Source organism: Hyla sarda, chromosome 5, assembly GCF_029499605.1.
Source record: "Hyla sarda isolate aHylSar1 chromosome 5, aHylSar1.hap1, whole genome shotgun sequence".
Classification (NCBI taxonomy): domain Eukaryota; kingdom Metazoa; phylum Chordata; class Amphibia; order Anura; family Hylidae; genus Hyla; species Hyla sarda.
The window spans coordinates 17114676-17127005 of NC_079193.1; the positions used below are offsets into that span (position 1 = coordinate 17114676).

Genomic DNA, 12330 nt, shown 5'->3' on the forward strand with positions numbered 1-12330 from the left:
ATAATTGTACATAGGAGGCAGTATTATAGTAGTTATATTCTTGTATATAGGAGCAGTATTATAGTAGTTATATTCTTGTATATAGGAGCAGTATTATAGTAGTTATATTCTTGTATATAGAAGCAGTATTATAGAGGTCATATTCTTGTATATAGGAGGCAGTATTATAGTAGTTATATTCTTGTATATAAGAGGCAGTATTATAGTAGTTATATTCTTGTATATAAGAGGCAGTATTATAGTAGTTATATTCTTGTATATAGGATCAGTATTATAGTAGTTATATTCTTGTATATAGGAGGCAGTATTATAGTAGTTATATTCTTGTATATAAGAGGCAGTATTATAGTAGTTATATTCTTGTATATAGGATCAGTATTATAGTAGTTATATTCTTGTATATAGGAGGCAGTATTATAGTAGTTATATTCTTGTATATAGGAGCAGCATTATAGTAGTAATATTCTTGTATATAGGAGCAGTATTATAGTAGTAATATTCTTGTATATAGGAGCAGTATTATAGTAGTTATATTCTTGTATATAGGGGCAGTATTATAGTAGTAATATTCTTGTATATAGGAGCAGTATTATAGTAGTTATATTCTTGTATATAGGAGCAGTATTATAGTAGTTATATTCTTGTACATAGGAGCAGTATTATAGTAGTTATATTCTTGCATATAGGAGCAGTATTATAGTAGTTATATTCTTGTATATAGGAGCAGTATTATAGTAGTTATATTTTTGTATATAGGGGCAATATTATAGTAGTTATATTCTTGTATATAGGGGCAGTATTATAGTAGTGATATTCTTGTATATAGGAGCAGTATTATAGTAGTTATATTCTTGTACATACAAGCAGTATTATAGTAGTTATATTCTTTTATATAGGAGCAGTATTATAGAAGTTAAATTCTTGTAGATACGGGCAGCATTATAGTTTTTATATTTTTGTACATAGGAGGCAGTATTATAGTACTTATATTCTAACATAGGTGGCAGTATTAAGAAAGATTTTATTTTACATAGACAAGTAACAGTAACAATATATTCATTCATCACAAGCAGTATTATAGCAGTCATTAGTGAAGATTTTTGTTTTATAACAAATATCTGAATGAGGATTAGAAAACTGAATACACGTTGAGGAGTCAGAACTGTGTTCGTAGCGGCCGTCACATCCCTTTCCTCTCCCCTACAGTACTTGGTACAGAGTGCATTGTTCAGTGGATGGAAAAAGTGAACGAAAGCACAGGAGTCAGCGATACAATTCATAATATTATACACACAACATCTATTATTGCTAAATCCTTTGTCATGGAATACGGTTCATGGGGACAGCTGACCCAAAGACACGTCAAATAGGAAATAAAGCGTCACTTGTCACACCGTACAGATGTAAGGTTGATCCGTGGTCACACTGTGCTGTACAGACTGAGTTAAAATTGTGTGCGTCTCCCCTCGCCTTTACAACATTAATGGAATGAATTTAATGCCTCACAAGGCACTTGCCAATGTCCCTAATCCTTTTAAGCTGCTTGTAGAGTACTTATGACTAATGGCAGTCGACTTAAGAACATGGCACATTTTTACCCATAAAACAGAGCGCTGCTCCGCAGCTGTGAATTACTGATGGGAGAAGTCTGCACCTTACACGCTCACGTTGCGAGCTGAATGCTTAATAGCTCTGAAACAGATTAATGAGCGCCTACTTTAATCTTTCCCGAGATCTCTATTTTGAGTACTTTTTGCACAGTTTGGGCGACTTTCTAAAAACACAAAAGGAGTTAAGAATGTATCAGAAGATTACGCTGTGCGTGAACCGTTCCGCCAAAAAAAAAATACCAAGATACTGTCAAAATACAATCTATCTTACGCCACGAAGAACGGTCTCTATAGTGACAGTAATAATTCGCTCTATTGGATACTTGTGCTCTGCTAAATGTGTTATGGCAGGATAAAGGCCTAGTAAAAAGATGACAGCCAAGACAAACTTCTTACAAAAACTAAGTGCAGAAGTAAAAAACAAAAAACACATTTTATTAACTAAATATAAATATTTAATAGAAATAACACTGAAAACTCATAAGGAATAATTTATGCTCTTTCTGTAATGAAAGAAGAGGAGTAAATGGTGAGAATAGGTAAAGGGGTATTATTGAAAAAGGAAGGTTGAGATAATGGCAGGTGAGTACAACCTTTCTAATTTTTATAGCCCAGCCCCAGCACCTCTCAAAAAAATTTCCAGACAACCCCTTTAACACTTTTAAAAGGGATCGGTCAAAAAATACAATATTAAAAGGGGTACTCCACTTTCTGGTGCCAGAAAGTTAAAAATCTAAATCCTTCCAGTACTTATGAGCTGCTGTATGCTCCAAAGGAAGTTCTTTTCTTTTTCAATTCAATTTCTGTCTGAACACAGTGCTCTCTGCTGATACATCTGTCCATGTCAGGAACTGTCCAGAGTAGGAGTACCCCTTTGAACTTGATTATTCACTTTCCAATATGGTGTAGAGGATCTCTCCTGTGTGGTGCAGTATAGAGGATCTCTCCTGTGTGGTGTAGTATAGAGGATCTCTCCTGTGTGGTGTAGTATAGAGGATCTGTCCTGTGTGGTGTAGTATAGAAGGATCTGTCCTGTGTGGTGTAGTATAGAGGATCTCTCCTGTGTGGTGTAGTATAGAGGATCTCTCCTGTGTGGTGTAGTATAGAGGATCTGTCCTGTGTGGTGTAGTATAGAGGATATCTCCTGTGTGGTGTAGTATAGAGGATCTCTCCTGTGTGGTGTAGTATAGAGGATCTCTCCTGTGTGGTGTAGTATAGAGGATCTCTCCTGTGTGGTGTAGTATAGAGGATCTCTCCTGTGTGGTGTAGTATAGAGGATCTCTCCTGTGTGGTGTAGTATAGAGGATCTGTCCTGTGTGGTGTAGTATAGAGGATCTGTCCTGTGTGGTGTAGTATAGAGGATCTCTCCTGTGTGGTGTAGTATAGAGGATCTGTCCTGTGTGGTGTAGTATAGAGGATCTGTCCTGTGTGGTGTAGTATAGAGGATCTGTCCTGTGTGGTGTAGTATAGAGGATCTGTCCTGTGTGGTGTAGTATAGAGGATCTGTCCTGTGTGGTGTAGTATAGAGGATCTCTCCTGTGTGGTGTAGTATAGAGGATCTGTCCTGTGTGGTGTAGTATAGAGAATCTGTCCTGTGTGGTGTAGTATAGAGGATCTGTCCTGTGTGGTGTAGTATAGAGGATCTGTCCTGTGTGGTGTAGTATAGAGGATCTCTCCTGTGTGGTGTAGTATAGAGGATCTCTCCTGTGTGGTGTAGTATAGAGGATCTCTCCTGTGTGGTGTAGTATGGAGGATCTCTCCTGTGTGGTGTAGTATATAGGATCTCTCCTGTGTGGTGTAGTATGGAGGATCTCTCCTGTGTGGTGTAGTATAGAGGATCCGTCCTGTGTGATGTAGTATAGAGGATCTCTCCTGTGTGGTGTAGTACAGAGGATCTCTCCTGTGTGGTGTAGTACAGAGGATCTCTCCTGTGTGGTGTAGTATAGAGGATCTGTCCTGTGTGGTGCAGTATAGAGGATCTGTCCTGTGTGGTGTAGTATAGAGGATCTGTCCTGTGTGGTGTAGTATAAAGGATCTGTCCTGTGTGGTGTAGTATAGAGGATCTCTCCTGTGTGGTGTAGTATAGAGGATCTCTCCAGTGTGGTGCAGTATAGAGGATCTCTCCCGTGTGGTGTAGTATAGAGGATCTCTCCCGTGTGGTGTAGTATAGAGGATCTCTCCTGTGTGGTGTAGTATAGAGGATCTCTCCTGTGTGGTGTAGTATAGAGGATCTGTCCTGTGTGGTGTAGTATAGAGGATCTGTCCTGTGTGGTGTAGTATAGAGGATCTCTCCTGTGTGTTGTAGTATAGAGGATCTGTCCTGTGTGGTGTAGTATAGAGGATCTCTCCTGTGTGGTGTAGTATAGAGGATCTGTCCTGTGTGGTGTAGTATAGAGGATCTGTCCTGTGTGGTGTAGTATAGAGGATCTCTCCTGTGTGGTGTAGTATAGAGGATCTGTCCTGTATGGTGTAGTATAGAGGATCTCTCCTGTGTGGTGTAGTATAGAGGATCTGTCCTGTGTGTTGTAGTATAGAGGATCTGTCCTGTGTGGTGTAGTATAGAGGATCTCTCCTGTGTGGTGTAGTATAGAGGATCTCTTCTGTGTGGTGTAGTATAGAGGATCCGTCCTGTGTGGTGTAGTATAGAGGATCCGTCCTGTGTGGTGCAGTATAGAGGATCTCTCCTGTGTGGTGTAGTATAGAGGATCTGTCCTGTGTGGTGTAGTATAGAGGATCTGTCCTGTGTGGTGTAGTATAGAGGATCTCTCCTGTATGGTGTAGTATAGAGGATCTCTCCTGTATGGTGTAGTATAGAGGATCTCTCCTGTGTGGTGTAGTATAGAGGATCTGTCCTGTGTGGTGTAGTATAGAGGATCTGTCCTGTGTGGTGTAGTATAGAGGATCTCTCCTGTGTGGTGTAGTATAGATGATCTCTCCTGTGTGGTGTAGTATAGAGGATCTGTCCTGTGTGGTGTAGTATAGAGGATCTGTCCTGTGTGGTGTAGTATAGAGGATCTGTCCTGTATGGTGTAGTATAGAGGATCTGTCCTGTATGGTGTAGTATAGAGGATCTCTCCTGTGTGGTGTAGTATAGAGGATCTCTCCTGTGTGGTGTAGTATAGAGGATCTCTCCTGTGTGGTGTAGTATAGAGGATCTGTCCTGTGTGGTGTAGTATAGAGGATCTCTCCTGTGTGGTGTAGTATAGAGGATCTCTCCTGTGTGGTGTAGTATAGAGGATCTGTCCTGTGTGGTGTAGTATAGAGGATCTCTCCTGTGTGGTGTAGTATAGAGGATCCGTCCTGTGTGGTGTAGTATAGAGGATCTCTCCTGTGTGGTGTAGTATAGAGGATCTCTCCTGTGTGGTGTAGTATAGAAGATCTCTCCTGTGTGGTGTAGTATAGAGGATCTCTCCTGTGTGGTGTAGTATAGAGGATCTGTCCTGTGTGGTGTAGTATAGAGGATCTCTCCTGTGTGGTGTAGTATAGAGGATCTGTCCTGTGCGGTGTAGTATAGAGGATCTCTCCTGTGTGGTGTAGTATAGAGGAACTGTCCTGTGTGGTGTAGTATAGAGGATCTCTCCTGTGTGGTGTAGTATAGAGGAACTGTCCTGTGTGGTGTAGTATAGAGGATCTGTCCTGTGTGGTGTAGTATAGAGGATCTCTCCTGTGTGGTGTAGTATAGAGGATCTCTCCTGTGTGGTGTAGTATAGAGGATCTGTCCTGTGTGGTGTAGTATAGAGGATCTGTCCTGTGTGGTGTAGTATAGAGGATCTGTCCTGTGTGGTGTAGTATAGAGGATCTCTCCTGTGTGGTGTAGTATAGAGGATGTATTTAGTTTTATATAGTTAGTTGCTATTTCAGTATTATTTTATGCATAGTTGCAGAGGCTTTAAGGTCGGAGTCGACACTTATTAAACTGCAGACAGAACCATTCAGGATATATCTGTTTTTGTCCGTTTTTTACCTGGATGGCAGGATAATGAAACATATGACTAATTAGGGTCTTATAACTAGAATAAAGCACACTAGGAAACAAAAACATCACACAGTAAAGGGAAAAAGTTTAATTGTTGTCATGACAACAGAAGTCTAAAAATGTGAATTTAATCTTAATTGTAGTTAATAGCTTTTAAATGATGCTTGGCAGCATGCAGCACACTTGTACAGAGTGCACACGGAAAGCCGATGAAGCTTTAAAAATAAACGTCTTAAAATAAAGTCATGTTGTGTCAAGGAAAAAAAAATTTGAAAAACAGTGATGTTTTATGTAAATCATAGTTACATGCTACGAGAGAAAACAATTGTTCATAGATTATAACGGAGTACTATGTAAGTATGAAATAAGGTTGCCACATTGCAAAGAAAATAAAAAGAATATAATTACTATAATACTGCTCCTATATACAAGAATATAACTACTATAATACTGCCCCTATATACAAGAATATAACTACTATAATACTGCTCCTATATACAAGAATATAACTACTATAATACTGCCTCCTTATATACAAGAATATAACTACTATAATACTGCTCCTATATACAAGAATATAACTACTATAATACTGCTCCTATGTACAAGAATATAACTACTATAATACTGCTCCTATATACAAGAATATAACTACTATAATACTGCCTCCTATATACAAGAATATAACTACTATAATACTGCTCCTATATACAAGAATATAACTACTATAATACTGCTCCTATGCACAAGAATATAACTACTATAATACTGCCTCCTATATACAAGAATATAACTACTATAATACTGCTCCTATATACAAGAATATAACTACTATAATACTGTCTCCTATATACAAGAATATATCTACTATAATACTGCCTCCTATATACAAGAATATAACTACTATAATACTGCTCCTATATACAAGAATATAACTACTATAATACTGCTCCTATATACAAGAATATAACTACTATAATACTGCTCCTATGTACAAGAATATAACTACTATAATACTGCTCCTATATACAAGAATATAACTACTATAATACTGCCTCCTATATACAAGAATATAACTACTATAATACTGCTCCTATATACAAGAATATAACTACTATAATACTGCTCCTATGCACAAGAATATAACTACTATAATACTGCCTCCTATATACAAGAATATAACTACTATAATACTGCTCCTATATACAAGAATATAACTACTATAATACTGTCTCCTATATACAAGAATATATCTACTATAATACTGCCTCCTATATACAAGAATATAACTACTATAATACTGTCTCCTATTTTCAAGAATATAACTACTATAATACTGCTCCTATATACAAGAATATAACTACTATAATACTGCTCCTATGTACAAGAATATAACTATTATAACACTGATCCTATATACACGAATATAACTACTATAATACTGCCCTTATATACAAGAATATAACTACTATAATACTGCCACCTATATACAAGAATATAACTACTATAATACTGCTCCTATGTACAAGAATATAATTGCTATAATACTGCTCCTATATACAAGGATATATATAACTACTATAATACTGCTCCTATATACAAGAATATATCTACTATAATACTGCTCCTATATGCAAGGATATAACTACTATAAAACAGCTCCTATATACAAGAATATAACTACTATAATACTTCTTCTATATGCAAGAATATAACTACTATAATACTGCTCCTATATACAAGAATATAACTACTATAATACTGCTCCTATATACAAGAATATAACTACTATAATACTGCTCCTATATACAAGAATATACCTACAATAATACTGCTCCTATATACAAGAATATAACTACTATAATACTGCTCCTATATACAAGAATATAACTACTATAATACTGCCTCCTGTATACAAGAATATAACTACTATAATACTGCTCCTATATACAAGATTATAACTACTATAATACTGCTCCTATATACAAAAATATAACTACTATAATACTGCTCCTATATACAAAAATATAACTACTATAATACTGCTCCTATATACAAGAATATAACTACTATAATACTGTCTCCTATATACAAGAATATAACTACTATAATACTGCTCCTATATACAAGAATATAACTACTATAATACTGCTCCTATATACAAAAATATAACTACTATAATACTGCTCCTATATACAAGAATATAACTATTATAATACTGTCTCCTATATACAAGAATATAACTACTATAATACTGCCCCCTATATACAAGAATATAACTACAATAATACTGCTCCTATATACAAGAATATAACTACTATAATATTGCTCCTATATACAAGAATATAACTACAGTGGTCTTTTAACATATGATATTAATTGGTTCCAGGAGAACCATCATATGTTGAAACCATCATATGTCGAGTACATATGTCTATGTAAAAATAGTAATTGGTTCTGGGGCCTCGGAACCATTGTATGTTGAATACATATCTCTATGGGAAACTGCTAATTGGTTCTTGGATGACCATTGTATGTGGAGTGTATGGGGAGTGTTTAACAAACCAGGGTGCCTCCAGCTGTTGCACAACTACAACTCCCAGCATTCATGTACAGCCATTGACTGTCTGGGCATGCTGGGAGTTATAGTTTTGCAACAGCTGGAGGCACACTGATAGGGAAACATTGATGTATGGGGTGTATAGTGTGTATATGTATTGTATGTGATGTGTGACATCACATACAGTACTGTACAGTTCTTTAAATACCTTCAGGGGGGACAGAATGTCCTCCATTACCATCCTGCCGACTACAGCTCTATAGGAAAGGAAGGGGAGCAGCCCATTGGATGCCTGCAGCAAGATGCTGCAGGCTATTGGCTATGGCTGCACTGGGGGCGGGGCTTACACAGAGCTCACAGTGGAAGCCTGTATGAGTTAGCAGGACAGCATGTGAGTAACAGGAGGCAGAACGGGCACACGGGGACATTAAACAACTATCTGTCATTTGCTGAAGTTATCAGCGCTGTCAGATAGCTGTTTGTACGATGGCCCCGACACACAGCAGCATCATATGTCGAGGCTGCCTTCAACATACGATGGGCTCTGAGAGGCCATCATATGTTGAAATGATCATATGACGGGGCCATCATAAGTCGGGGGATCACTGTACTATAATTGTATAACACAAAGAGAAACACAGCCGCACATCCACCATTTGTAATTTGATCTATTTGCTTCTCAGCATAATTTTAAAAACTAAAAGGTTGTTCCTATACATTTTGATCAAAAAGTACAAGCCCACTCGCCACGTCAAGGCCACCTCGTTAGAGTGGGTCCCTAACCTGACACCGGCGTAGCCCCCGGGGGCGACCACTGCCTTCGAGACCCCATGCCCAATGGGGGGAGCGACCCAATGGCCAGGCAGCCCCACTACTGCCTGACCAAGCCCCTGGCTCTGGGCCACTCCACCCCACAGACAAAGCATCACAGAAACAATGGCCGCCACAGAGAACCACACTAGTATGAAACCTACCATGTGCTCACTACCAGAGGGCTGGGAGAATGGTAGGAGGAAACCCTTATGTAGTTTCCTGCTAATTAAAAACACCTGGGCCAAATGGGCCTAACAACCTGTTAGTTTTTGAAATTATGCTGAGAATCAATTGGATCATTGTGCAAGATTGTAGATGTGCGACCATGTCTGTTTTCTACTTGAGTACACATCATGTTTTCTATCCAGTCTTTTTATTTTTTTTTGAACATGTTGTTTGCACTCTTCCCCACCCCCTCAGCCAAACCCTATATAAGTAGTAGTTAGCTACACATGGGCCTTTTCTTTCCTGGCAGCCTCCCAGTCTGACTGGGAGAGCATGGTAAGTGAGCTATAACATCCTGTTCACACTGGTGTGGTGCTGTGCGGTGTCCGTTGCTGCCGTGGCGCCGTGTCTGCGGGGGGGTGCGGCCCATAGACTGATTTGAGTGGCATTGGGGCCGCTCTGCCGTAGGGTCGTTCCCCGTGGGCACTGGTGTCACGGCAGTGGTGGTCGCCGCCCAGTGCTACGTCATTTTATGCTAGGGACGTTAGGGACCCACTCTAAATAGGTGGCCTTGACGTGGCGAGTGGGCTTTGTACTTTTTGATCAAAACGTATATACTAACAACCTGTTAGTTTTTGAAATTATGCTGAGAAGCAATTGGATCATTGTGCAAGATTGTAGATGTGCACCATGTCTGTTTTCTACTTGAGTACATAACTACTATAATACTGCTCCTATGTACAAGAATATAACTACTATAATAGTGCTCCTATGTACAAGAATATAACTACTATAATACTTCTATGTACAAGAATATAACTACTATAATACTGCTCCTATATAAAAGAATATAACTACTATAATAGTGGTCCTATATACAAGAATATAACTACTATAATACTGCCTCCTATGTACAAGAATATAACTTCTATAATACTGCTCCTATATACAAGAATATAACTACTATAATACTGCTCCTATATACAAGAATATAACTACTATAATACTACCTCCTATATACAAGAATATAACTACTATAATACTGCCTCCTATATACAAGAATATAATTACTATAATACTGCTCCTATATACGACAATATAACTACTATAATACTGCCTCCTATATACAAGAATATAACTACTATAATACTGCCTCCTATATACAAGAATATAACTACTATAATACTGCCTCCTATATACAAGAATATAACTACTATAATACTGCTCCTATATACAAGAATATAACTACTATAATACTGCTCCTATATACAAGAATATAACTACTATAATACTGCTCTTATATACAAGAATAGAACTACTACAATACTGCTCCTATATACAAGAATATAACTACTATAATACTGCCTCCTATATACAAGAATATAACTACTATAATACTGCCTCCTATATACAAGAATATAACTACTATAATACTGCTCCTATATACAAGAATATAACTACTATAATACTGCTCCTATATACAAGAATATAACTACTATAATACTGCCCCTATATACAAGAAAATAACTACTATAATATTGTCTGCAATTGTCTGTAAAGGAATATCACTTCTATAATACTGTCCCCTATGTATGGGAATAGAACTTCTATAATACTGCCCTCACATACAAATTCATACCTACTCTATTACAGTAATTATAGCAAAATATTGGAAAATAAAAATATACATAAACAACTTTTCAACATAAACATTCTTCCTAGTAAGTCCATCCTTAAAGGCAACAAACAATACACACAGTTCAGTTGACAGTTTTACACTGGAAGATCTTATGTCTGATCCATTGGTATTTATGGTGTTAAAGGGGTACTCCGCCCCTAGACATCTTATCTCCTATCCAAAGGATAGGGGATAAGATGCCAGATCGCTGCGGTCCCGCTGCTGGGGACCCCGGGGATCGCCGCTGCAGCACCCCGCTATCATTACTGCACAGAGCGAGTTCGCTCTGCACGTAATGACGGGCAATACAGGGGCCGGAGCATCGTTACGTCATGGCTCCGCCCCTCGTAACGTCACAGCCCGCCCCCCTCAATATGAGTCTATGGGAGAGGGCGTGGCGGTCGTCATGCCCCTGCCATAGACTTGCATTAAGGGGACGGGCCGTGATGTCACGAGGGGCGGAGCCATGATGTCACGCTGCTCCGTCCCCTGCATCGCCCGTGATTACGCACAGAGCAAACTCGCTCTGTGCAGTAATGATAGTGCAGTTCCACAGCGGCGATCCCGGGGGTCCCCAGCAGCGGGATCATGGTGATCTGACATCTTATCCCCTTTGGATAGGGGATAAGATGTCTAGGGGCGGAGTACCCTTTTAAGCATCAATTATAGTATCTGTCACCTGATCTGTCCCTACACCACCCCCCCCCACCCTTTGCTTCTATGGACAGGTTTTAGTATATATAAGTACGGTACATGGAGTATATACACCTATAACCGTGCAACGCACACGAAAAAAAAAACTCCAAACCAAGTAGTAATGAAAATTCATCAGTAAATCTTTATTAATATATCAATTTTTTTTTTTAATATATAAGAGAACACACAGAGTGGAGAAAGTACATGCATATAGGTGCTTTCTCCACTCTGTGTGTTCCCTTATATGCTTAAAAAAAAAAATTATTTTGATATATTAAAGGAGTATTCCGGGCAAAAATATTTTATCCCCTATCCAAAGGATAGGGGATAAGATGTCTAATCGTGGGGGGCCCGCTGCTGAGACCCCCCGCGATCTCCCTGCAGCACCCGCATTCTATGCAGGTGCTGAATCTTCAGTTTCGGAAACCTGGGGTTTCCGAGACTGGGGACGTGACCTCACGCCACGCCCCCCTCCATTCATGTCTATGGGAGGGGGCGTGACGGTAGTCACGCCCCCTCCCATAGACATGAATGGAGGGGGCGTGGCGTGAGGTCACGTCACCAGTCCCGGAAACCTCCAGGTTTCCGAAACTAGAGACGCAGTCCCCGCATAGAATGCGGGTACTGCAGGGAGATCGCGGTGGGTCTCATCAGCGGGCCCCCCACGATCAGACATAACATAACAGACATAACAAAATATTTTTGCCCGGAATACCCCTTTAATAGATCAAAATTATTTTTTTTTAAAACATATAAGGGAACACACAGAGTGGAGAAAGCACCTATATGCATGTACTTTCTCCACTCTGTGTGTTCTCTTATATGTTTAAAA

At 38.9% G+C, this 12330-nt stretch overlaps 1 protein-coding gene across 1 annotated transcript in view; it reads right to left on the reverse strand.

The window, feature by feature from the left end:
- Window positions 1-1702: 1702 nt before the first annotated feature.
- Window positions 1703-12330, reverse strand: part of PHF14 (PHD finger protein 14) — a 171969-nt gene continuing 161341 nt past the window's right edge. The window contains exons 21-22 of the mRNA XM_056522951.1: window positions 1882-2011; window positions 1703-1774 (exon numbers count right to left, since the gene is read on the reverse strand). Coding sequence (XP_056378926.1) covers window positions 1703-1774; window positions 1882-2011 — 202 coding nt within the window. The remainder of the gene's footprint in view (window positions 1775-1881; window positions 2012-12330) is intronic.